At 55.6% G+C, this 25676-nt stretch overlaps 4 protein-coding genes and 1 non-coding gene across 8 annotated transcripts; 4 read left to right on the plus strand and 1 right to left on the minus strand.

Annotated features, from left to right (window-relative positions):
* Positions 1 to 621: 621 nt before the first annotated feature.
* On the minus strand, positions 622 to 4025 carry PCYOX1 (prenylcysteine oxidase 1). The gene is made up of 6 exons (XM_032712440.1): positions 3941 to 4025; positions 3479 to 3685; positions 2757 to 2931; positions 2217 to 2428; positions 1873 to 2025; positions 622 to 1460 (listed from the first exon to the last, which is right to left on the minus strand). The coding sequence occupies exons 1-6, from the start codon at positions 4023 to 4025 to the stop codon at positions 802 to 804; spliced, it is 1491 nt and encodes a 496-aa protein (XP_032568331.1). The 3' UTR covers positions 622 to 801.
* A 114-nt stretch (positions 4026 to 4139) lies between these two features.
* TRNAG-CCC lies at positions 4140 to 4210 on the plus strand. The gene has a single exon. It is a non-coding gene; the product is annotated as a tRNA-Gly (tRNA).
* Positions 4211 to 4724: 514 nt separating this feature from the next.
* TIA1 (TIA1 cytotoxic granule associated RNA binding protein) lies at positions 4725 to 18160 on the plus strand. 4 transcript variants are annotated; one of them, XM_032712472.1, is made up of 12 exons: positions 4725 to 4827; positions 8650 to 8746; positions 9170 to 9268; positions 10125 to 10179; positions 11303 to 11390; positions 14353 to 14428; positions 14950 to 15058; positions 15571 to 15666; positions 15747 to 15831; positions 16307 to 16430; positions 16677 to 16816; positions 17036 to 18160. In XM_032712472.1, the coding sequence occupies exons 1-12, from the start codon at positions 4802 to 4804 to the stop codon at positions 17154 to 17156; spliced, it is 1116 nt and encodes a 371-aa protein (XP_032568363.1). In that variant the 5' UTR covers positions 4725 to 4801; the 3' UTR covers positions 17157 to 18160. The 4 variants fall into 4 exon arrangements, with proteins under 4 accessions (XP_032568363.1, XP_032568365.1, XP_032568367.1 ...); XM_032712474.1 differs by having other exon boundaries at positions 4740 to 4827; positions 9174 to 9268; XM_032712476.1 differs by lacking the exons at positions 4725 to 4827; positions 8650 to 8746; positions 9170 to 9268; positions 10125 to 10179; positions 11303 to 11390 and adding an exon at positions 11961 to 12050.
* MRPS24 (mitochondrial ribosomal protein S24) lies at positions 9427 to 25542 on the plus strand. Its single transcript, XM_032712481.1, has 5 exons — positions 9427 to 9432; positions 24250 to 24306; positions 24686 to 24745; positions 24843 to 24954; positions 25232 to 25542. Exons 2-5 carry the CDS (start codon positions 24280 to 24282, stop codon positions 25513 to 25515), a joined length of 483 nt encoding a protein of 160 aa, XP_032568372.1. The 5' UTR covers positions 9427 to 9432; positions 24250 to 24279; the 3' UTR covers positions 25516 to 25542.
* C28H2orf42 (chromosome 28 C2orf42 homolog) lies at positions 18473 to 23771 on the plus strand. The gene is made up of 9 exons (XM_032712469.1): positions 18473 to 18554; positions 19084 to 19913; positions 20587 to 20697; positions 21002 to 21109; positions 21683 to 21787; positions 22366 to 22473; positions 22705 to 22805; positions 22877 to 23039; positions 23488 to 23771. Exons 2-9 carry the CDS (start codon positions 19094 to 19096, stop codon positions 23694 to 23696), a joined length of 1725 nt encoding a protein of 574 aa, XP_032568360.1. The 5' UTR covers positions 18473 to 18554; positions 19084 to 19093; the 3' UTR covers positions 23697 to 23771.
* Positions 25543 to 25676: the final 134 nt, after the last annotated feature.

Below are 25676 nucleotides of genomic sequence, written 5' to 3' on the forward strand. Positions count from 1 at the left end.
CCTGAGGAATGATTACTTGGTAGACACTTTGGAAAGTAGCTGAGGCAGAGAGATGGACAGTCAAGGAGTGGATATTCCAAGCTGGAGAAGGGATATCACAGGGTTATCAGAATAGGGATAGGGATATCAGCAGGGCTTCACAGTGATCCTGAGCTGGGAGGGCACTTTTGGGGTCAATATGGCACTTTTGGGGTCAATGTGGCACTTTGAATGACTTCTCTAATCTCAGGCAGGGATAGCTGGAGGAGTTTGAGGAAAAGGCATTTGCTTGAGGAAAATGTCCTGGCTCGCTTGGGAATGCGTCCTGTGCCACTTCACCCCTGTCCTGCCCCCTCCTGGGTTGGCCAAATGGCCTCAAGTTGCACCACGGGAGGTTTAGGTTGGATTTGAAGAACATTTTCTTCATGGAAGGGGTTGTTCAGCCCTGGAAGCGTTCAGAAACCCTGTGGATGTGGCATAATTAGTGGTGACCGTGGTGTTGGGTTGATGCTGGACTCAACGATCTTGAAGGTCTTTTCCAGAGAGGTGACCATGGTGGTGGTGTTGGACTTGATGCTCTTGAAGGTCTTTCCCATGGTGGTGGTGTTGGACTTGATGCTCTTGAAGGTCTTTCCCATGGTGGTGGTGTTGGACTTGATGCTCTTGAAGGTCTTTCCCATGGTGGTGGTGTTGTCAGACATTGGACTCGACGATCTTAAAAGCCTTTTCCAAACCTATCCCACAATTGTACAGAACACCCTGGGTGTGCTCAGCAGGGAGTTCCTGTTCGTTAGTGTTAACGAACCCCACGGCCCCGGGGGGTCAGAGCTCCGTTTTGAGCTTCTCGTGCAGGCCCTCCTGGTCGATCCTGTCGGAGCGGCCGTGCCAGCGGTGGAAGGCGAGGAGGGCGGCGTTCCTGGCGGCGATGGCACACATCTCCATGGCGCTGGCCGCCCGCTCCAGCCCGTTCAGGTAGTACACGTGGTCGTGCAGGATGATGGGGGGGCATTTCTCGGGAGGGCTGTACTGGGGATACGCCAACCACGACTTCACCTTGACCGAGTCGTACGAGGAGAAGAGCAGGGTGAGCTGCTCCTTGGTGAGCACTTCGTTGGAAAATATCTTCCAGATGGCTGATTCCAACGGTAGCTTCCCGTCCCCAGTGGCGTCCCCCACGGGGTGCACCACCCCCAGGCTGTTGATGAACAGCTTGGGGTTCTCCGTGGTGAAGATGCCGCCCAAGTGAAAGGCCTGTGGGTCCTGGTAGCCAAAGAAAGAGGTGTTTAACCGCCCGTGCACCAGGGTGGTGACAGTCTGGTGGTAGGGATTTAGGAATTCCGGGACGGGAGGGTCGAAGTTCTTGAAGGTGATGTTGGCCATGCTGCGGCCCAGGGGAGCAGCGATGATGACCATGTCGTACGTGTCCCCTGTCAGCCCTGAGGACGTGTTGTAGGTGACCTGGTACAGCTTCACAGGATCTCCTGCAGAGAACAGCTCGGTTATCCCACCTCGTGACAGGAGGGAATCCCATTTCTCCCATTTGGGTTTATAGTACCAGCTTAGCTGTCAGCTGGGTTTTGTGTCCTGTTTACATGGAATCATGGAATGGTCTGGGTTGACAGGGATCTTAAAGCCCATCCAGTCCCACCCCCTGCCATGGGCAGAGACACCTTCCACTACCCCCGTTTGCTCCAAGCCCTGTCCAGCCTGGCCTTGGACACTTCCAGGGATGGGGCAGCCACAGCTGCTCTGGGAATTGCATCCCAGCCCCTCCCCACCCTCCCAGGGAAGAATTTTCATCCTGAAAGCCCAAGGAGCTGCAGCCATGGGGCTGAGGGTGGTCTCCAGTGTTGGCATTCCCCTCCCCACTGAGGGAAATCCACCCCAACTCACCACTGGGCCTGGGTCTGATTTTTGGCTCTATGGACACAACTGTTCCAGGGATAACGTCAGCCTTGGAGGCATAGAGGAGGCCGGGGCAGACGAGTTTGTTCCCCCCTTTCACAGACCAAAGACCCGACTGCACCCCGGCCAGAGAAACAGCACCTGCAAGGAAACCACCATCGTTTGGTGTCATTGTGTAGGGAAGCACTGGAAAGGCAAAGTGGAGAATTAGGGGGGATAAATATCCCTTTGAGGCTCAGCTTGGAGTCCAGGGAGCAGGAATCCCAACGCCTGTGAAGAGCATGAGGTCCCTGGGACAGCCAGGATGGGAGATTGACCTCCAAAACACTCACCTACAAAGGCATTGATGTTGACTCCTTGCCCATAGTTAACCCTCATGACCGGACAGATGACCTCGTTGATGAATTTTTGGGAGAACCCCGCTCTCTGCAGGGCCTCATCGATGCTCTGGTTCAGCATCCGCATGAAGTCGTCCCCTCCCAGGGCGTGCACCAGCTGCTCATTGCTGCTGAAGGCGTAGTCGTGCATCTGGTAGCGATAGATCCTTTAATTGGAGACAAGGAATTCATTATTAATTATCTCTGTGGCTCTGGGAAGCTGTTGGGGATCTCATGATGTAGCTCCCAGCCCTTCGTGGGAGCAGCAGGACAAGGGCCTGGAAGGACAGGACAAAGAGGGTATAAGGAATTTTTTTATGATGAGGGTGGGGAGGCCCTGGCACAGGTTGCCCAGAGCAGCTGTGGCTGCCCCATCCCTGGAAGTGTCCAAGGCCAGGTTGGACGGGGCTTGGAGCAACCTGGGCTAGTGGAAGGTGTCCCTCGGATGGTTTTTCCATCTTTTTCGCACTTTTCCCCTCTGAGGGCCCAACATACCTCATGAACTTGTCCAGGATGTCCTCCACCCACATGGACATGCGCAGGGGGTTGAGCCCATAGTGCCAGAGCTGCTTGAGGACGTTGATGATGTACCAGCTGCTCTCCTCAAACACAAACTCCTCCCCGTTGTAAACGCCAGCGAGGCTGCCCGGGACTGGGGCGGCTGAGAGGCCTTCAGAAAAAGGGGTGGAAAACATTAATTTAGGGAAAGAAGAGCTCTTACACCTTGATTTTAACTTCCTGAGACAACCTGGCTTTGCATTGATAAGGGTGAGTGACGAGATTGGATTCCCGAGGGATAGAAAGGGGAATTAGCTCTTGACAAGGAGCCAGGGAGTGATCTGAGGTGACTTTTGGACCTTTATTAAGGCATTAATGGGTCACCCATGGGAAGGGGGTGTCCCATTTCTATTGGGATGTGGGGAAGGACATGAGGGGGATTTGGGAAAAGGAGGAGGACTGCTGGGGAAGGATATGAGGAGGATATTGGGAAAAGAAGAAAGAGGGGAGACTATTGAGGACGGATATGGAAGGCTACTTGGGAAAGGAAAGAAGGCTCTCAGGAAGGATATGGATGGGCCATTGGGGAAGAAAAGAGGGCAACCAAGACCTGTTCTTTAGAGGGATGTCCCCCAGCAGAGTGGGATCCAGAGCACGCCAGGGGGATGATTTTGGGACCAAGGGATGATTTGGGGGCTCGATTAGGGATCCTCACTCACCCAATTCCTTGACAAAGTGCTTCATGTGCAGGTTGAGGGGGTGGATGATGGACCCCCCGGCCTCGTAGGCGGCCCCCTCGACGTCCAGCGTGGCCAGCCGGCCGCCCACCGCCGCCTTCTCCAGCACGTCCAGCCGCACGCCCGGGCCGAACTTCTGCCGCAGGAAATACGCGGCGGCCGAGCCGCCGATCCCGCCGCCCACCACGGCTGGGGAACGGGGCCGGTCACCTCCGCGGGTCCATCACAGCCCCCGGCCTTCACAGATCCCCTCACGGGCCCCTCCTCACAGATCCCCTCACAACCCCCCTTCCCACCCTCCTCACAGATCCCCTCACACCCCCTGCCCCTCAGAGATCCCCCCATGGACACCCCCTTCACACACCCCCCCCCCAGATCCCCTCACGAGCCCCTCCCTCACATCCCCTCCCGCTCCCCTCACCCCCGGTCCCTCCCCGGCCGCACCGATCCTGGCGGGCGCATCGCGGCGGCCGCAGGCGGGCGGGCAGAGCGCGGCGAGGAGCAGCAGGAGCGGGCACAGGCCGTGCATGGCGCCGGCCCCGGGCGCAGGACGCGGCCGAAGGGCGAGGGGCGGGCCGGGAGCCGGCGCAGGGCCGGAAGCCGCTGGGATGATGAGGGACCGGGAGGGGCAGTTGCATCAAGCGCGCCGCTGGTGTAGTGGTATCATGCAAGATTCCCATTCTTGCGACCCGGGTTCGATTCCCGGGCGGCGCACTGAGGTTTTAGTCCCTTGATCTTTAATTCTTCACCGAATTACTTTTACTCCATTCACTCTGAATTCCTTTACTTTCAATTCAATTCCTTTACTTTTAATTCTTTTAATTATTTAACGCCTTCATTTTTCTTTTCCCACCCTCTACCTCGATACCCCCGTTCCCAGGGACCCGATGTCCCTTTTCACCCCACTTTTAACCCCTTTGCTTTTAACTATTCACTTTTAACTCCTTCATTTGAAACTCCTCTATTTTAGTTCATATATTTCAATTCCTTTACTTTTCAATCCCTTCATTTTAACCCCTCTATTTTTAATCGTCCCCGCCGTTCCCTGTCGCGCACGCGCAGATTGGCAGCGGGCGGGACGCGCGCTCCCGCTCCGTTCCCGCGCTCTCTCCGCGCACGCGCGTTCCCGCCCCTCCACCGCCCCCCCCCAGTCCCCTCAGCCCGCCCGCCCGCCGCCATCTTGCGAGGAGCTGCCGCGGGACCGTCCGCCGGCGGGGCCGGCGCCGCTCGGGCTGCCCGGGCTGCCCAGGGCTCACGGGGCCGCCCCGGCGGGCGGGAAGAGCCGGGGTGGGCGGCGGCGGCGCCATGGAGGATGAAATGCCCAAGACCCTGTGAGTGGGGAGGGGGCGAGACCGCCTATTGTTCCCGGCTCCGCGGGGAGGGGCGGCCCGGGGTCGCCTCGCGGAGGGGCCCCTCAGGCACCGGCGGTGCCGCTGGGGCTCCGCCGCGGGCCCTCAGCTGCCCGCAGTGCTGGGGGAGAGACCCCCGCCTGGGGCTAAGGGGTACCCGGCGCCCCCTGCGGTGTTCCTGCCCCTTCCCGGTTCCCAGTGCTGGTCACCGCCGTCCTGCCCCGCGATCCGGGTGTTATCCCGGGCCTCCAGCTCACTTCTGGAGGAAAAGGGGGTCTGGAAGATGTGTCCGCCCTCCCCAGTCCATCCTAGCACGTGGCAGGGGACGGAACTGGATGATCAAGGTCCCTTCCACCCCAGACCATTCCATGATGACGATCCTATCATCCTACATGCTCCATGTGCATTTTGTGAGCATCTGGCTGGATTTTACTATCTCTGGAGCATGTGGCACCACCAGCTCCCAGGGAATGTGGGCACTGCCCTGGGAAACAGCTGGAGCCCCAGTGCCATGATCAGCAGCTCCAAGGAAATACCCAGGAGGTGCCCATGAATCCATTGTTTGCCCCAGTGTTCAAAGCACGCCTTGAGCCTGTTACTTCCCAAGGAACTAGTTATGAAGCTGTGTCAGGGGAAGTTTACATTGGGTATTAGGAAAAGATGGTGGTGCTGTGGACACCTGACACTTTTCCAGGTCCGGGAGAGCTCCTGTGCACCCCTGATGCTGTTTCCCAGAGCTCCTGTGCACACCTGAGCTGTGTGATTCCCTCCTTTTCCCAGACAGGTGTTACCTGGAGTGGTATCCCTCGTACAGATCAGGGAAATCAGCCTCCAGTCTTTCCACCTGACCTCTACCAGCTTCATTCTCCAGTGCAGGAGCGAAGGCAGGAGGGAGAGGGAATCATTCCAAGGCGAGGGAACATTGTGCCCTTGGATTGCTGCACCTCCCCAGGGGTTGAAAAACAACTTGGCTGAGTGACCACAGGAAAACAAGCCCTTGAGGTGCCTCACCCCAGCTCTCCTAGGCAGTGACCACTCTGTCTCCTCCTCCAATCCCGTTGTCTTCCCACATTTTGGGAGCTATTCTTGGCATCAGCAAACATGGTCAGACCTGCTGGCGTGTTTTGTGTTTATTTAGGAAGATGTTCCCCCCCCATCCCAATGGTTGTGTGGAGCCTGGTGGTCTCGGTGTGTTCCCGAGGGAATGAGGTCCCTGTCCTGGAGCACGTGCAGCTTGTGGCACAGATGAGGAATTACTGAGGGTGGAAAAGATCTCCGGGATCATTGAGTCCAACCTTAAACACAGCTGGGTTCTGAGCACAGCTGAGGACTGAGCAATACCCTGGGATGGGATTCCTATGGCACCTCCCAGTGACTTTCTCAAATCACAGAGGGGGTTGTCACGAGCTGGGTGTCACAGGACACGTTTAGAAGGAGCAGTTGAAGGCAGAAAGTGCAGCTGAAGGAGATCTTTGCAGCTGGGGGCCAAAGTGCGTGTTAAATCCATGTCTACACGAGGATTTCTGTAGGAGTTCTGCTCCAGGAACCCCACCTAGGTGTGGATTTTGGGGCTCCCTCAGTTGTGTGACAACATGAGGGGCCTCCAAAGCCCTCTGCACCCCTGTCCCTGTTCCTTTCCTTCCTTTAACACATTTCAGACATTTTTCTGGAATAGATTCCAGACATTATAGCAAGTAACACCTTGGTTTTGCCATTTCCACATAACCCGTGTCTGTGAGGGGGTGTAGATCCTTTAGGAGCTGTTATTCCCTTTATGTAAATGATTTCCTGGAGAGGCAGCTTATTCTCCCTTCCTTGAAAACCACTCTTCACTGGCAGATTGAGGATCTGCAGAGTGGTTACGAGATGGGTTTGAAGTGACCAAGTTGTCTTGTTTGTGTTTTCCATGGAAGTCCATGGATGCTTGTGGAATACGTGTCCTAATTCAGTTTGTGTGTCTGAAAGAAGTGCTGGCAGTGGTTGGGTTTTACTTCTCAAGAAGCCACACGCAGTGAATAAAGTTGGAAAATACAGGCCTTCATCTGCAGAGAGTCACCAACCAACTCATTAATTGGATTCTCTTCCAATTAGCAGGAAAGAGAAGGATGGGAAAGGTGCAGGAAGAGACAGGACTGAGATCTCCTCCTGTGAGGTCAGAGGTCAGGGTGTGGGCACCCTGTTTGGGGAACTCTCAGTCACAAATTAATTAATTTGGACCCAGAAGGTCACATGAGGCTCAGTTTATGCATTATCCAAAGGATGACAATATTGAAAAAAAAAGAGGGAGGAAAAGAGAGGCCTTTCTAGTTCTGGTCTGGTTGACAAGGTGATGATCAGTCAAAGGTTGGACTTCATGATCTTGGAGGTCTTTCTCAAGTAAATGATTCTGTGATTCTGACTCTTGGTAGAACTTGATGTGGGGGATAATGTCCTGGTTAATTACCTTAATGAAGTGCACCAATCCCTCCTTTTTCAAAGGTTTTAGGGCTTAAGGAAACTTGTCAGAAGTACAGGAATCACTCAGAGCAAGAGGATGCCTGTGAAGGTCTGTCTGGGGGTTTTAAAATACACTCCTCACTCCTCCCTAAAATAGTTGTCCAAATTATTAACACAGGGCTCCTGTATTTATCACTTCTGGCAGCAAAACAGGCTCTGTGTCTCCTTCCCACATTGTCTGCTTAACCAAATATTGGAGCTCATCCCTCTGGCAGGTTCCTGGCCTTGTGTCAACACCAGGAGCACGAGCAGCCCCTGTTGTTGCTGCCTGGTTGTTTTCTTACAACACCTTTACACCTCTTGGCAGCAGGTGGGGGGGTTGCAGGTGCACCCAGGTGGTTTTGGTGGTGGGATTTGTCCAGGATTCCCGTGGCAGAGGTTACCCACAGAACATTCCTTTGTGGGAAGCTGCTGCCACACCTCGGGGGCTGAGGTTTCTCGCTGTGCTTTTTATAAAAATCTCGTGACTCGGGCTTGACAACAACAACAAAAACACCCACCTGTGGTTCATGGGGGTCTGAGAAAGCCAAAATCCCAGATGGGAGCAGGGGTTGGGGTTGGGGTTGTGTTTGTGCACTCGAGCACGTTGGCCTGTGGTCTCACGCAGATCTGATGCTTCCAAAACCTGAGGCCTTTGAAAGAAACAGACCAAATGTTGTGTAACAACCTTGACAAACACCAGCCTGAGCTGTTGGAGCAGCTGGGAAATGGTGCCTGGGGAATGATGATGTTGTACAGATACCAGAACTGCCATTTCTGTGCGTGGAAATCAGTTTGGTGGGTTGAGTTCATGGAGTTACAGGGTCATGGAGTTATTTGAGTTGGAAGGGACCTTAAAGATAATCCAATTTATCTCAGCCCCCCCTGTCGTGGGCAGGAACACGTTCCAGTAGACCAGGCTGCCCCGTTGGACTGACCCTTCCTCTCCAAACATCCCATACAAACCCAAATAAGTTCAAATAAATATGAATAAATAGTAGAATCATAGAATGGTTGGGTTGGAAAGGACCTTAAAACCATCCCTGCTCATCCCAGGGGCAGGGACACCTTCCACTCTCCCAGGTTGCTCCAAGCCCTGTCCAGCCTGGCCTTGGACACTTCCAGGGATGGGGCAGCCACAGCTTCTCTGGGAATTCCAGCCCCTCCCCACCCTCCCAGGGAAGGATTCCTTCCCAGTATCCCATCTAACCCTGCCCTCTGTCAGGGGGAAGCTATCCCCCTTTTCCTGTCCCTGCAGGCCCTTGCCCAGAGCCCCCTGCAGCTCCCAGTGTGACCGACACCCGTGTCTGTGCTGTGTTTGATCCTCAGGTACGTGGGGAACCTGTCCAGGGACGTGACCGAGGCTCTGATCCTCCAGCTGTTCAGCCAGATCGGACCATGCAAAAACTGCAAGATGATCATGGATGTAAGAGCCTGCACTGATTGCCATGTTCCTCATGGCTTCAGACCGTGCTTGTGTGTCTGGGAATTCCCCTGGAAAAAGGGCACGACCAGTTAAAGGGGTGTAATAGGCCTGGAAGTGCTGCTGTGTGCTTTTGGAATCATTCCTGCCTTGTGCCTGGTGTGAATTTAAGGCTGGGTGGACATGGCGAGGGGGAGTGAACAGCTTAAACCGTGGGGGGGTTGTAAATGAGATTTTAAAAATTCTCTGCCGTAATTTTAACTTTGTAAGGCAGAGCTTTGTCGGTCCCTGAATGCAATCCCTGTGCAATGAAAAAGCCTGTCCACGTGGGGATGCCGAGGGGCGAGGAATCAGGAGCTGAGCAGAGCGGCCACAGTGCAGCTCGAGGGTTTGCAGCCCTGACCCTGGGTTTGCCTGTTGTCTCAGACAGCTGGAAACGATCCCTACTGCTTTGTGGAGTTCTACGAGCACCGGCACGCGGCCGCCGCGCTGGCGGCCATGAACGGCAGGAAGATAATGGGTAAGGTAAGCTGCCCTGGCTGCGGGTGAGTGAGGGGACAGCAGGCTGTCCCCGGGCTGGGGAGGACGGATCCAGGGGCACAATTCCACTGGAGACACACTGGAGCTGTCAGACACTTCGTTGGGACAGAGATTTTAACAGAACGCGACTGGGAAGAGGAGTTCAGACTGTTGTAGGAAGAAGGCAGAGGGAGGTGGGAGTGTGGAACTGGGAGGGAGGAACACCCACAGAATTCCAGAGTGGTTGGGGTTGGAAGGGACCTCTGGAGATGATCCCACCCAGCCCCCCTGCCAAGGCAGGTTTACCCAGAGCAGGTTGCACAGGGTGTTGTCTAGGCAGGGGTTGAATGTCTCCAGAGAAGGAGATTCCACAGCCTGTTCCAGGGCTCTGTCACCCTCAAAGGAAAGTTTTCCATCGTATTTTCCTCATATTCAGGTGGAAATTCCCACATTTCAGTTCATGCCCATTGCCTCTTATCCTGTCACTGGGCACCACTGAAAAGAGTCTGTCCCCATCCTCTTGACACTTCCCTGTAAGATATTTGGAAGTCATTCCCCGTGGTCCAAAGTCCCTCTCCAGCTCTTGGAGCCCCCTTAGGCACTGGAAGGGGCTCTAAGGTCTCCACAGAGCCTTCTCTTCTCCAGGCTGGACACCCCCAGCTTTTCCAGCCTGTCTCCGTGGCAGAGCTGCTCCAGCCCTCAGAATAATCTTAAGAACAAGCCCTGTCCCTAGAAACATGTGTTAAACTTGACCTTTCACCCCAGCCTTGCTCATGGGGAGCTCTGTAGGGTCAGAATTAAGTGCTGGAGGTGTCTTGAGCTCAGTTGTGAATTCCAGGATCTAATGATCTTCCATTTGCAGGAGGTCAAAGTGAACTGGGCCACCACCCCCAGCAGCCAGAAGAAGGACACCAGCAGTAAGTACCACTTGTGCCTGAGCTGTACAAGTTCTTAAACATAAATACATCAAACGGCGCTTTGTGGGAATGTTTTTATTGTAGTGCTAATTAATGTCTTTGTCTTAATAAACTGAAGAAGAAATCTGATCTTTGCCATCAGGTAGTTCCGTTGCCAGCACAGCGTTCACAAGGTAACTGTGTCTTCTTAAACATAAGTGAAAATATCTACAGGGTCTTCACCAACCACCTGAAGCTGTGTTTGGGGTTTTTTTTTTGTTCTCCATTTATTTTTTATGGAAAGGCTTCCCTTGGAATTCCTGTAGGCTGGTGAGGGTAAACCACGGCAGCATCTGAGTGGACTGGAGTTTGGTATCTGCTGTAGCACAGATCTGGGGGACACAGTGATTGTGGTGGAAAACTCCTTAGATTCAGGACTGGTTTTCCTCCTTTCATGGCAAACTGTTAAGTTGGGTTGTTTTGATCTGTCCTTTATGACCTGCAGTGTTAACCCAGACATTGTGGGTAGGATCAAAATCCCTCCTGCATTTCTTGAAGCATTCCAGCTTATGGGACTTCAAGGAGCAAGTGATCTCCTGCCACATCCAGAGGAGCTAAGGCTGCCCCACCCCTGGAAATGTCCAAGGCCCGGCTTGGAGCAGCCTGGGATAGTGGAAGGTGTCCATGGCAACCCAAACCATTCCGTGATTCCATAATTCTATGTCACAGCTTAATGCTGGCATAGGAAGAGAAAAATTTGTGTGTAATCTGGACACATTAAGTAAATAGTTTCAGATTTGTACAGTAAATGCTGGCAGGTCTTAAAAGCAGCTGGTAAAATTCAAGATACAAAAGTGGCTGCAGTGTCCTTCAAATCACTGACTTGTAGCACTGCCAAGCACAGAGAACAGCAGTGAATTCTGTTCCACAGCAAACTCTGGTCTTCATGTAGATGTTTGAATATTAATTGATTATTAATTTATTTTTTTGTGGTATTTATTAGGTATTTTTGTTGTATTTAATAATGTATTTTTAATAATAGCTGGAGTTTTAATAAAGGTTTTCTTAATTTATTGGGTTTTTTACTCTACTCTGTACAGAGTTGTTCAACCTTTAAGTGCTTCTTTCTCTTTTTCCCCAAAAGACCATTTCCATGTCTTTGTGGGAGACCTCAGTCCAGAGATCACAACTGAAGACATCAAAGCAGCCTTTGCCCCCTTTGGAAGAATATCGTAAGTCCTTTTTTAGGGCACATAATCTCCAAGCTCTCTCTCCCAAGTGGAGGCAGCTTTGTGTGTGAGTAAGTAACGCTGTGCAGGGCAGGGACACACACTCCTCTGGTCACACAGCAGCCTCTCACCCGAATCCTTTATCCCAGTTTGTTCTGCTTTCCTGGAAGTCGTGTCCAGCTTGCTTTGGCTTTATCCTCCTTGCCTCATTTGGCAAAGCAACACTGGAAAATCCAGACTCTTCAGCCCGGGGTCTGCGTTTCCCTGGCCCTCTCAGCCCAGTTTGCACTCTGGATTTTTGGGGTGCCAGCCACTCACAGCCAATGTTTTTTATGGAGTTAATCCCCATTTCCCAAAAATGAACCTTTTTTGAGCACAAGGCTCGCTGGGGCACTGGGGCAGTATCAGCCCTTGACCCAGGGCCCACAGATGGGTCAGGGAGCTGAGCTGGTCCCAGCGGGGCAGGGATGGTCCCAGCCCTCCCTGCCAGTCTGTCCTACTCAGGGTGTAGCAGAGAGAGGAGCAGTTCCTTCATTCCGTCCTCCAAACGTAAACCATTAATTTTCCTTGTAGTGTTGTCTGTACTGGACATTGGAGTTTCTTGATGGTGATGTAAGAACATAGAGTGCTTTGGAGTGTTGGGTAGTGAAGCATTTAATTGAAGTAAGTTTGTTTTTTGTTGTTTTATTTTTTTTTTACCCCTCAAGAGTCCAGTTTATTCCTCTTTTAATGCCAGCTTGATTTCCTTTTATTAGAAGGTTTAAAATTTATCTGTGTGTGGTCTTGCTTCAGACATCCCCAATGCCTGACTGCAGCTAATGGTCACCAGGGAGTGCAGAGGGAGGGCTCCAAGGAGGCAGTTCATGCTCTCATCCTCTGGCCAGATGTGCTGGATGGAAGGGATAGGCTGGAATGATGGGAGAAGGAGGCAGGAGCGGGCAGTGAGAGAGTTTCCCCCTACCTGGGTATCAGAGGTGACAGCTCAGTGGACACACATTCCATAAATAACCCCCTAAGCTCCCTCCTACCCCTGAATCTGAGGCCAGGCCTGTTGTCCCATCTTTCCTGGAAGAGTTTTTTCCCTGGAAGAGCTATCCCTGTGTGATAGTGGTGATGGGGAGTGGTGCTCGTGCTGCTGACACACAGAACACTTGTGGTTTGCCTTGGCTCAAACAAGCCATCCAAGCTGAAACTCAGTTTTTTCCCCCAAAAAGCAGAATTCTCCCCTTAATGACTTTTTTGAACTCTTTTTCCAAACTCAGAAGGACCCAGATTTTCTTCTTATTTAAGTTTAACCTGGAAAAACAAGTGATTGAATGAAGTGACTTGGCTTTACCTGTTCTTCATCAGTGACCAGCCTGTGGAATTGTGCTGCTAATGGAATATTTCCTGATTGATTTCTTTTTATTTTAATCTTTACTGGTGCCAAACTGAGCCTTTTTTCATTAATGACACCGAGGTTGAAGTACTGCATGATTAGCTCAGAAAGAAATTGGGTAATTCTTTGCATCTGGCTTTTTTTAAACAAACACTGTTTCGTTGTGGTTCCTTTTTCACTTGCTCTGTGCATGTTTTCACTTGTTCTCAAGTCTTTATTCCCAAGTTTTCAGTTGAGGGTAAGTAGAGATGAGTTTTTCCCTCACTCCCTCTCTAGACTCAGCTTCCCAAAGTGGCTTTTCTCTGGCAATTTGTAATGTTTGATCCAAGTTCTGACTTAGGAAAGAAAAAAAAGGGGAAGGGAGGGAGGGTCTAACAGAGAGGAAAGAACAAATATTCCTGCTGTAGCTTTGGGAGAGGGATTTTCGTTAGGCACCACTGACACTGTCATGCTGTGGGTGCCATAATTAAACTTAATTAGGCTTACAAACTCCAGACCTTAACGAACTTTCTCTCCATTGTGGCTTCTCTTTTGAGTCTCAGTGCTGTGCCCACATTAACACTGGTTTTTCTCTGCCCCCTCTGACTTCTCCAGCCCTAAATTGCATGACTTCCTGAGTGGTTTTGCTGCTGTTTCTGTTTCTTTTCCTGCCTGTCCGTGGTGGGAGGGAGGAGAGGGTGGCCTGGGATGAGGACACCTCACCCTGGGCTGGCTGGGCCCCAAACTGCTGCTGTATCCCTCCAGTGGGTTTAGCTCTGGTAGCTGGGTTCTCTTCCTGACTCAATCCCAAATAATAGGGCTCTGGTTATTTTGCAGAGTGTCCCTGAAGAATGGACAGAATTCCATGGCTAACCACAAGCTACAGTTCACAGTGGACAAACGTTGTAGTTTTCTTATTTATTTTTATCAATTTTATTCATTTTTTTCCCTCTTTTTTATATATATTTCATAGTTCCAGTCTCTGTTGTACCAATGCTGTGTAATGTGTAGTTTGTAAAGATATGAATATTGCAGTGTTTTCTTCACTAATTTCTGAAATATCAATCTCTCAAAATTTACAGCTGCCCACAGTCCAAACAGGGGGTAACGACCCAAGAATTAAAGAATTCAGTTAACAGGCGACGTATGCCTTTTAATTCCTATCTTCTTTTTTTATTTTTTTTCTATTTAATATTTGGAATGAGTAGGTAGAACGTGCTGGCAAATAAATAAGAGTTTAAAAATGGCATGGTTCAAGAGAGCCATTCAGCTCATGTCAGCCTTAAGCCATCTGGAATAGCTGCTTTGACCGTGCTTTGTGCCTTAACAGTCTGTGAGAGTGTTTTGAAGCAGGAGCCAGCTGTAGAGTGCAGACATTTGTTAGAGAAGCCATTGATTTACATGTTTACACAATTAAGTTTTAGTTTTGCTGCTACCTGGCAAAGCCTTAGTAAAGTTCTGTGTAGACAAGGAGCCTTTTGCTTTGAGTGTGTTGCTGGTGCAGTGAAGAGCTGAGGATTAGTGGAGGTGAGAGAGGAAAATGACTCAGGGGCTCGAGGAGGGGCTGCACTGGAAGGGGCTGAACTGGCTCTTGTTTGTGCTTTGTAGGGACGCACGGGTGGTCAAGGACATGGCAACGGGGAAGTCCAAGGGATATGGCTTCGTGTCCTTCTTCAATAAATGGGTAAGATCCCTTCCTTTCCTTCCTCAGTAAATGGGTAAGATGTTACTTCTTCAGTAAATGGGAAAGATCATTTCCTTCCTCAGTAAGTGGGTTACATCCCTTCATTTCCTTTGTCAATAAATGGGAAAGATCCCTTCTTCTTCAGTAAATGGCTGAGCTGTGCCACGGTCTTGAGCTTGCCTGGATGATTGTCACTGGAGTGTTCTCAGTCCCAGTCTCTCTCCAGCTTTGGTTTCACTGCCTGTCATGGAGAGAAACTTCTCTCTATATTTATAAAATCATATCAATCACAGAATCCCACAATGGTTTGGGTTGGAAGGGACCTTAAAGCCCATCCAGTTCCACCCCCTGCCATGGGCAGAGACACCTTCCACTGGACTGGGTTGCTCCCAGCCCCGTCCAGCCTGGCCTCGGACACTGCTAGGGATTTGTCAGTCAGGAGCACGGTGGTGTCATTCCCTTGGCTCTCTCGCAGGGGAGGAGTTGCTGACAGAGGTTTTGTTGTCTCCTCTCCCCGACAGGACGCAGAGAACGCGATCCAGCAGATGGGGGGGCAGTGGCTCGGGGGACGGCAAATCCGCACCAACTGGGCCACGAGGAAACCTCCGGCTCCAAAGAGCACCTATGAGTGTAGGTGCTCAGCTGGGTGCCCTGCCAGCCTCCCGAGTCAGGGAATCATGGAATGGGTTGGGGTGGAGGGACCTCAGAGCCATCCCATTCCACCCCCTGCCATGGGCAGGGACACCTTCCGCTATCCCAGGTTGCTCCAAGCCCCGTCCACCCTGGCCTTGGACACTGCCAGGGATACAGGGGCAGCCACAGCTGCTCTGGGAATTCCATTCTCAGCCCCTCACCACCCTCACAGCCAGGAATTCCTTCCCAATATCCCATCTAACCCTGCCCTCTGGCAGTGGGAAGCCCTTCCCTCCTTGTCCTGTCCCTCCATCCCTTGTCCCAAGTCCCTCTCCAGCTCTCTACGAGCCCCTTTAGTCACTAGAAAACGCTCTTAAGTCTCTCCACAGAGATTCTCAGTGAGGTGTTTGCAGGTTGTGCTCAACACCTTTTGCCAGTCAGGATTATAATTACAATTCCCCCACCATTCCTGTCGGATCCACTGAAAATCCCTGTCCAATCTCTCCCAGCAAACACCAAACAACTGTCGTACGACGACGTGGTCACCCAGTCCAGCCCCAGCAACTGCACCGTGTACTGTGGGGGGGTTACCTCGGGCCTCACAGGTACGTGGGGTTCCCCCTGTGCCCCCTGCTCCTGTGCCCCTGCGGGTTCCTCACGCTGCTCCCTGTCCTTCCTGCTCCAGAGCAGCTGATGCGCCAGACCTTCTCCCCCTTTGGGCAGATCCTGGAGATCCGAGTGTTCCCGGATAAAGGATACTCCTTCGTGCGGTAGGTGGGCCGAGGGCATGGTGGGTCTGCACGGGGGGGAGTTTGCCAGGCTCAGAGCCCACCCTGCAGCAGCTCCCTCTGCCCTGAGGAGGGGGTTATGGGCTGTAACACGCAGGGAAAAACCCAGAAAATGGCTGGAACTGTGCAGGACCTTGGTCTGTTGTGTCATCTCGGAGGAGTTACTGAAGCACTTTGAGTCTTTCCAAAACCACCATCCCTTTATTGATGAAGCTCCATATAGCAAAAAACATCAGAAATTGACTGCTCTCCTTGCTGGATTTTCCAGTGTATTTAGGGAGAATCACAGCATGGGGACCCGTGGCCTCACGTCCTACCACCGCTGGGGTGGGACAGGGGCAGTTCCAGCTGGTTCTGAGGCCCCAAACCCATCCTGGGCTAGCGAGGGCCCTGGGGGTTATCCCAGCTGTTATTCCCTGAGTGAGTGGCTCGTGTTGTCCCGCCTTGATCCCGGCAGGTTCAATTCCCACGAGAGTGCAGCGCACGCCATCGTGTCCGTCAACGGCACCACCATCGAGGGCCACGTCGTGAAGTGCTACTGGGGCAAGGAGACCCCTGACATGGTCAGCCCCGTGCAGCAGGTCAGGGCTGCTCCTCTGGGAAGTTCCTTAGTGTCTGCTGGGAATTCTTTAAGGGGCTGGAAAATGTAAATGGGCTGGGGGGGCTCAGCCTGGAGAAAAGGAGGCTCGGAGGGACCTTCTCTCTCTCTGCAACTTCTTGACAGGAGGGGGGAGCCTGTATCCCTGGCAGTGTCCAAGGCCAGGTTGGAGCAGCCTGGCCTGGTGGAAGGTGTCATTCCCTGATTCCTACCCTGGCTCTTCCCACAGAACCAGCTGAGCTACCCCCCTCCCTACGGGCAGTGGGGGCAGTGGTACGGCGGGGCCCAGCTCGGGCAATACGTGCCCAACGGGTGGCAGGTGCCCACCTATGGCGTGTACGGCCAGGCCTGGAACCAGCAGGGATTCAGGTGAGTTCGGGGGGCCCTTTAATCTCCTTTTTGTCCCCTTGGGAAAAAAGGGTCCCCTTTGTGACCCTACAACCCCCTCAAAGCTGTTCCACTCCAGGACATGGCGCCTGGGACGGGTGGAGAACAACTCCCCCACCCCCCTCAGTGCCCCAATTCCTCGTCAAACCCCCCTTCCCTTATCCCCCCCACGTTCCTAAGGGATTCTTCTCTCCCCCACAGCCAGACCCAGTCGGCAGCAGCCTGGATGGGCCCCAACTATGGAGTGCAACCCCCCCAGGGCCAGAACGGCGCCGTGGTGCCCCCCCAGCCCGGCTTCCGCGTGGGCTTCGAGACCCCCTGAGCGCAGGGACCCCCCAGCACCCCCCACCCGGGTATTTATTACCAGAGCCACAATCCGAGGGGTTGGAATCATGGAAAAATCGCCCCCACCCTTTCAATTTTAACAAAATCCCCCCTTCCCCCCCCACACCCAGATGCTGGATCGCCGCCTTCTGCCTTGGTTGTTTTTTCCTCCTTTTGATGTGTTTCTTAAATTCAGTGTTTTTTAGAAACACAAATGCAGGGACTTCGCTGCCTTAGCTCAGAATTGGGGCAGGAATTGCACAAGTCATCCTTGTTTTTGTATTTTTGGGGAGGTTTTCCCTCGGAGCCGATGGAAAAATACACCATAAACAGCTGTAAAACTCCCCAAAATAAGCCAAAAGTGTGGGAATCCTGGAGCTGCCATATCTTCAGCCTCACACCCTGTTTTTAAGCAGCCTCTTGGAAAAACCCTCTGGCTTTCCTTCCACCAGGAGGGGGTTTTTTTTGAGGATAAATTACTCGTTTACATCATTTTTTGTGGATCTCAGTGTGTTTTTCAGGGTCGGTTTTGCCTTACGATGGGGGGAAAAAAAGGGGTGTGACAACACCCATCTCCCCACGTGAGCCAAGATTCCCACCCTGGGACAGCAAAATTCCTGTTGCTAAAACGTGACAAATCCCTCCAGGGTTGTTACTTTGATTTTATTTTTTTTTTACTGATTTCTACATTTTCCTGTAAAATATTTGAGCAAATTGAAGAATTTTGCACAACTTTTGGCCACTTTTGTACTTTTCCTTATTTAAAGGTAGGACACGGAGTCTTTTTGATGTGATCTTATGCCTCAAATCTTCTTTTTTTCCCTTATTTTTTTGTGGATATCAAATATCTCTTGGAATATAAAGTTTTTAATGAATTGTGTAAAATTCCCTCGATATCCCAGGTGTGTTTTACAAGGGAGTGAAGGTGAGAAGAGCTCCCAAACCTGATCTATCAGAGGCCAAAAACACCCTTTTTTTAATCCTACCTCTTGCCCAACCTTTAAAAAAAAAAAAAAAACACAAAAAACCCACAAAAATGGAAAAAAAAAAAGGAAAAAATTTTAAAAAAAAAAAAAAAAGGAAAAATTAAAAAACCCCTGAAGCTTGTGTGCTGTGTTTTGTTGGTCACGGGGGGGAGTAGAACGGGTGCTGGTGGGATTTGGGGGGAAAGGTTGGAATTTTGGGGGGGAAAGGGGAGAAAGTGGTGAATTCTTGCCGCGGGGGCTGCTGGGAGTTGTAGTCCAGCCCCTGGTGTGGCCGTAGCTCCTCTTTGGACTACATCTCCCAGCAGCCCCGCGGCGCATCACGTGGTGCTGACAGACCAATAAGAATGCGCGAATGGCGGAAGTGGGATCCCCCCCTCACGGCGCCCACGGCGGCGGTAACGGGGCTGCAGGTACCGGGGCGGGGGAGAGACCTCCCTGGGGCTTGGGGGGAGAGAACCCCGGGCTGGGGGTCAGGGGACGCGGGGCAGAGCAGGGACGGGCACGGGCTTCCTGGGGGTCACGGGGAGCCCTCCCAGTCCCTCCCAGTGTCACACTGGGATAGGGAGCTGTGTGAGGGGGGGAATGGGTTGAGCGGCTGAAGTCGCTGTTCTGGTCCTCAGAACTGGCCAAACTGGTGCAAAACCCAACATGGGGGGGCAAGAGGGAATCGCCCCATTCCTGCACCCATTCCTGCTCTGTTCCTGCTTCCATTCCTGGCCCGTTCCTTGCCCCCATTCCTGCCCATGATTCATGTTTTCTGGGGTGACATGGGGACTGTCAGGGTGGCTCAAGGACTGTCAGGATGGCAGAGGGATCGGACAGGGTGTCCCAGGGACTGTGGGGTGTCCCAGGCCAGGGACTGTTGGGACACCACTGGCACCACCAGTGACCAGCCAACTAATCTGTTCTCCCCCATTTCCCCTCTCTGTGCCCTCCCAGCTCCCTGAGCATGGACCCCCCGCCATCGAGGCCCAAAGCCCCCTCCTTCCTGTCGGACCTGGGCAAGGCCACCCTGCGGGGCATCCGCAAGTGCCCCCGCTGTGGCACCTACAACGGCACGCGGGGGCTGAGCTGCAAGAACCAGCGATGTGGGACGGTGTTCCGGCCCGGCGCCCGCCGCCCACCCGGCCCCGGCAGTGGCACCGACCCCGGCGCCGTGCGCGTCCTCACCGGCTCCCCCGCGCAGCTCTACTCCGTGCGGCACCGCGGGCACCACGCCCGCTGCTTCGTGGAGCTGGGGGTCTCCGAGACCGCCATCCAGACTCCCGAAGGCACTCTCATCACCCAGCTGAGCTCGGGGCGCTGCCACGCACCCACCTGTGGCACGGCGGTGGCGGAGGACAAGCAGTGCCAGCACCTGAAGCTGGCACTGGCCTGCCAGGCCGAGGCCACGCCGCTGCCCCTCAAGAGCTCTGTGCTGGGCTCCCTGCAGGCGCCCCCCGAGGCCAAGCAGAACCTGTGGGAGCTGGCGACGGAGCCCACGGGGCCACTGGTGCAGAGGGTCACCAGGAGCGTGCTGGTGGTCAAGTGCCAGGCCAGCCAGAGGCACGGCCTGGGCTACCTGCACGCCTGCTTCGCTCAGCACCGCTTCTCCTGCGCCTGCCGGAGCCCCCGCGCTGGGCACGGCAAGGGGGAGGAGGAGGAGGAGGAGGAGGAGGAAGAGGTGCCACCAACACGCTGCATCCACTTCCTCGCCTGCATCTGCGCCTTCGCCAGCGACGAGAGCCTGGCCCAGGAGTTCGCCGAGTTCCTCGCTTCCGATGCCGGGGGTGGGAAGGGGGGGCACACGGGGGCTTTGGGGGTGTTGAGGGGTTGGTGACACCCCAGCCTGGGGCCTTGGCACCTCCCAGCAGCCCTTACACCTGCTCCCGGTCAGCAGCTACCCTGGGGGTTGGGTTTGTGTCCTGCCCAGTCCCTCTGCACGGGGAGTGATTCCCACCATGATGCAGCCAGCTCCTGGCTCCCAGAGTAGGGGAGCAGAATGGGGAGCTCCCCGTGCTCCCATGAGAGCTAGGTGGGGGCAGATCCCACTGGGATTCACTGCCTTGGGTGCTCAGGGCGTGCTGGGGGTTGTTTTCCAGGGCTGGAACCTGTGAACCCCCTCTCACAGCAGCCTCTGGGGTTAATTCCCTGTGAACCCCTCTCACAGCAGCAATATCTGGAGTTCACTGCCCCAAGGGGGTTCTGCACCCCAAAAGCTTCACCCAGATATCCCCATCCCACCCTGTCCTTGGGCATCCAAAGGTTGGAAACCCCCCCCCCGAGGGCACAATGGGAGCAGGATAAAATCCCCCCTCCCCTCAATGTCCCCCCAAAGGAGCATGTCCAGAGGAGGGGGGGTTCCCCTGCAAACATTTGGGATGTGCTGGAGGTCCTGTGGGGGCACATGAGCCCCCTGTTCCCTGGCTGAGATGTTTTTAGGGACAGGATTTGTGTCCCCAGGTCTGAAGGGTGCAGTGATCCCACAGCTGGTTTGTGGCCCTGGATCCACAGCACGGCCTCGGGGGTCGGCTGCTGTCAAGGCCAGGAAGAGGAAAAAGGATGTGGGGCCGGGTGAGTGTCCCTGGGAAGGTCTGTGGGATGGGTGGGAGCTGAAAATCCCCTTGGGAGCACCTCCAAGGGACTGAGATCCAGCTCAAGGATTGGGTGGGATTTGAAACCCCCCAACAATGCAGCTCCAAGGGACTAGGATCCGGCAGTGTCAGTGCCAGTGGAGCCTTGGGAACAACCCCAACCTGGCCCAAAGGGGTCTTTTCCCATGCTCATGATGGTATTATGGAGGAGAAGGGCCCCAAGGAAGGAGGTGACAGGCAGGGATCCCATGGGGTGACTCCTGCAGTGACAACCCCTCCCTCAGGGACACAGGTGACCAGCCCGCTCCTGGCTCCAGACCCGGCTCATCCCGGCCCCAGAAGGAGCAGCCTCAGGAAGCCACCAGTCGCCTCATCCTCCCTGAAGAGACACAGTGAGTCTGGGGGCACCCAGGGCCCCCTTGGCAGTGCCCACTCTGAGTTTATGTAGATTTATATGGGTATTGGGAAGGGATTCTTCCCTGGGAGGGTGGTGAGGGGCTAGGATGGAATTCCCAGAGACGCTGTGGCTGCCCCTGTATCCCTGGCAGTGTCCAAGGCCAGGTTGGACAGAGCTTGGAGCAACCTGGGATAGTGGAAGGTGTCCCTGCCCATCCCATGGGCTTTAAGATCCCTTCCAACCCAAACCATTCCATGATTCTATGACTTATTTGAGTTTTCATGGGATGTTTGGAGAACTCTGTCCTTTTCAGTTTCTTCAGAACCCTGTGGAGAAACCCTCTCTCCATGCTGGCAATGCCCTGTGCCAGGGCAGGAGCCTCTGCTTGGTGCTTTTCTCTCTCTCAGCTTTAGTTTTGGCCTGGAAAGTGGAACAAATCCCTCATTTTCCCCTTTTTTCCCTGAGACAAAGCACATCCATCCCACCCCACAGCCAGGAAGGGCTGGTTTGGCTCCCACAGATGCCCCTGGGGGGTGACATTCCAACATCCCTTCCCTCCCTCCTGCAGGCTGTACCCAGGTGCTGGATGAGTCCCAGGTGTCCCTGTCCTTCCAGGACTGGCTGGCCAGTGTCACGGAGCGCATCCACCAAACCATGCACTACCAGTTTGAGGGTGAGTCTGGGGGGCACCCAGGGGGGCTCTGGGGCTCCAGCCCACCCAGGGACTGCCCCCAGAGGGCTTTGTCTGGTTTGCAGGGAATTTATTGTGCCCTGGGAAGTTTTACTGCCTTTGATTCAGGTCAGATCAAGGTGAGGGGGGATTCTCCCCCTCTGCCCTGCTCAGGTGAGACCCCACCTGCCTCCAGCTCTGAGACTCCAACATGGGGGTGTGGAGCTCCTGGAGCAAATCCAGAGGAGGCCACAGAAATGCTCCAAGGGCATCTCCAGGTGGCATCTGGAGCATGGACAGCACAGGGAAGGGACATCAGGGGATTTCAGGGTGGGAGGGAGGAACAGGATCAGAGTCCAACTCCTCATGGACAGGAGGGTGCTGGGTTCCTCTCCCAGGGAGGGGACAAGGGGCACAGGACACCCAGTGAAACACTCCAAATCCAAGATATTTCCCTGGAAACATGGTCAGACCCCAGCACTGCTGATCCAGTCAGCCCCAGGCACACTCAGGGCCCGAGCAGGATGAGGGTCCTGGATCCCCCAGCCCCTGATCCCTGTGCTCCCCCTGTTCCCCTGCAGGGCATCCTGAGCCCCTGGTGTTCCACATCCCCCAGGCCTTCTTTGATGCCCTCCAGCAGCGCATCTCCAGTGGGAGCAGCAAGAAGAGGCTCCCCAACTCCACCACGGGTGAGGGATCCCAGGGGAGAAAAAGGAGAAAAAAGAGGTGGGGGAAAACAGGGGGGAAAAAAGAGGGTAAAAAAAAAAAGGCTGAGAAGGGAGAAAAGAGGGACAAAAAAAGGGGGGAAAGTGGGGGGAAAAAAGGTGTATAGGGGAGGCAAAAGGTGAAGGGAAGAAAGAGAAAAAAGGGGGGGAAGCCCCACAAGTCCCCCCCCAGCCCTGACACCCCACCCTCCCCAGCCTTCGTGCGCAGGGACGCGCTGCCCCTGGGCACCTTCTCCAAGTACACCTGGCACATCACCAACGTCCTGCAGGTGAAGCAGATCTTCGACACGCCTGAGGTAAGGGGGGAGCAGCCCCTCCGGCCCCCCAGAGCCCCCCACAACCCCTCCTGACCCCCCCCTCGCCGCAGCTGCCGCTGGAGATCACCAGGAGCTTCGTGCAGAACAGGGATGGCTCCTACGAGCCCTTCCGGACCCCCCGCGTGGAGGTGGAGCCCGTGGGAGACGGGTTTGGGACACCCGAGAAACAGCCCCCCCTGCGGCCCCTGGAGCTCCAGACCTTCCTCAAAGTTGGTGAGTGAGGGGGGGAGCAGAGTGGGACCCCAGAATCCACAGGGAGGGGCAGGATGGGACCCCAAAATCCATAGGATGGGACCCTGAAATCCACGGGGAGGGGGGGCAGAATCCTGGGAACCCTGGGGACTGTAAAGAGAGGGAGAAAAGGGGGAGCCCAGGGGAGGGGGGGGCTCAGTGGAGGGGGAGAGGAGCAGGCAAAGGAGGGGGCAGGCCCAGAGGGTGAGAGGGCTTCAAGGGAAGGAGGAAAGGGGGATCCAGAGGGTGAGGGACAAACACACAGACACCCCTGGAGGCTCTGAAGAGAGGCGGAACAGGGGGTCCAGAGAGTGGGGGCTACAAAAACACCCCTGGGGGCTTCAAGAGAGGTTAAAGGACAGTCTGGAGGGTGGGGGGCTTCAGTGGAGGAGCAGGGGGGGCCTACACCCACCCCATCGTGCCCCCCCAGGACACACATCCCCCACGCAGAAGGAGCCCACCCCATTCACCATCGAGTGGATCCCCAACATCCTGCCCCGCTCCCGCCTGGGGGAGCTGCGCCTCAAGTTCCAGTACGGCCACCATGGGGGGCCCCGGCCCGCGGGACCCCCCCGGGACCCTCCTCCGACCGACCCCCCGCTGGAGCTGCCCCCCCTCAGCGCCATCACCTTCCCCTGAGCCCCCCAAACTGTCCCCTGGCACTGGCACCTGCACAGACACGATGGAGCCCCCCCAAAATAAACCCCCCTCAGCATATGCTCTGAGTCTCCGCTGCAGGGGGGGAAGGAGGGACATCTGGGGAGACCCCCAGGGTGGAGGGGGGAAGAGGGGGAGACCCCCAGGAGGGGAGTGGAAAGAGGGAGGAAACCTGGGGAGCCCCTCAGGATGGGCGGGGGTCACCCGGAAGGTGGGAGGGGGGGCTGTGACTGACAGCCAGGGGGGGGGGGCCCAGGGTATGGGGGGCAGACCCCCCATCATGGGGAGGGTCTTATCTGGGTGATCCCAGTGGCTGCTGCAGGGTTTGGGGGGGGCACAGAGAGAGCCCCTGGCACCACAAAGAGGAGGGGCAGTGCCCCAACACCCCATGGTGGGGGCAGCCCCCTACCCAGCAAGGCCAGGGACCCCAAAATCGAGCTTGAAAGAGAGACAGGGGCTGTGGAGGGGGGGGAACCAGGACACCCCAGGACCCCCCGACAGCACCGGGGACCCAGTGCCGCCCTCCCGCCGCCAGGGGGCGCTGCCGCCCCCGCCCCGATCCAAGATGGCGGCGGCTGCGCGTGCCCTGAGGGTGAGGGGACACGGGGGGAACCGGGAATGGGGGACACGGGAATGGGGACACGGGAATGGGGACACGGGAATGGGGGGGATGCCGGGGGTGGGGGGGACACTGGGAACACTGGGAATGGAGAACACAGGGGATGGGGGTGCTGCGGAAGGGGGACACTGCGTACAGGGGACACTGGATATAGGAAACACCGAGTGCGGGGGGACGTTGGGTGCAGGGGGCACCACGTGTGGGGGTCACTGGTCCTCTCCCCGGGGGGGCTCCAGCAGCGCTGACCCCACTCTGGGGACAGCGGGGTCCGGGGGGACAGTGGCTATTGGGGGCAGGGGACTGGGACAGCCCCCCCAGCCCCGGCTGCCCCCCATCCCTGTGACCCCCCCAGGTACTGCCCTGTGCCCTGCCTGCCCCCCGGCACCTCCACACCACCCCCGCCTGCCTCAAGGTGAGTGCTGGGGCCCCCCGGGGGTGTCCCCTCCCTGCGCCCCCCCCCCGGGCTGTGCCCACCCCGGGCTGTGCCCCCCTGACCCCTGTCCCTGCAGACACGGGCGGCGCGGGTCCGGGTGGGCAAAGGGGACAAGCCCGTGACCTACGAGCAGGCACATCCCCCCCACTACATCGCCCACCGCAAGGGATGGCTGTCCCTGCACACCGGTGGGTACCGGGCACGGGGGGCGGTGGGGGGGCGTGGGGCACACAGAGGGGCAGGGGGTGGGGAGGATGAGGGCACCCGTGGGGAGGGATCACAGGGTGTTGTGGGGACAGCGCTGTGTGGATCACACAGGGACAGGGACGTGGGGCACGAGGGCACTGTGGGACACATGGGTGTGGTGGGAGCAGGGACGTGTGGGGTGGGCATAGGGTGTCGGCAGTGCCAGCACAGGGCGGCAGCAGTGCCAGCCCCCGGTGCCAGCCGTGCCCCTGTGCCCAGGTAACCTGCACGGTGAGGCAGGCGCGGCAGAGCGGGCAGTGGAGGACTCGTTCCTGCGCCGCTTCATGTACGGCACCTTCCCGGGGCTCCTGGCGGACGAGGTGGTGCTGAAGCGCCGCGGGAACCTACTGGTGATCTGTGCCCTGCTTAACCGGGCACTGCCCCCCAGCAAGATCTACTTCCTGGTGGGCTACACCGAGACCCTCCTGAGCCACTTCTACAAGTGCCCCGTGCGCCTGGAGCTGCAGACGGTGCCCGCCCGCGTGGTCTACAAGTACCTGTAGTGCTCGGCAATAAACACCTAGCTCTGAGTGGTTTGTGGTGCAGGGACCTTGGGACCCCCAGTGCCACCCCTGGCACGGGCAGGGACAGTGCCACCAGCACAGGGGGCTCCCAGCCCCGGCCCGCCTGTCACTTGGTCTGTGCCCACAGTGCCCTCGTACCC

This window comes from Chiroxiphia lanceolata, chromosome 28 (assembly GCF_009829145.1).
Source record: "Chiroxiphia lanceolata isolate bChiLan1 chromosome 28, bChiLan1.pri, whole genome shotgun sequence".
Taxonomy (NCBI): domain Eukaryota; kingdom Metazoa; phylum Chordata; class Aves; order Passeriformes; family Pipridae; genus Chiroxiphia; species Chiroxiphia lanceolata.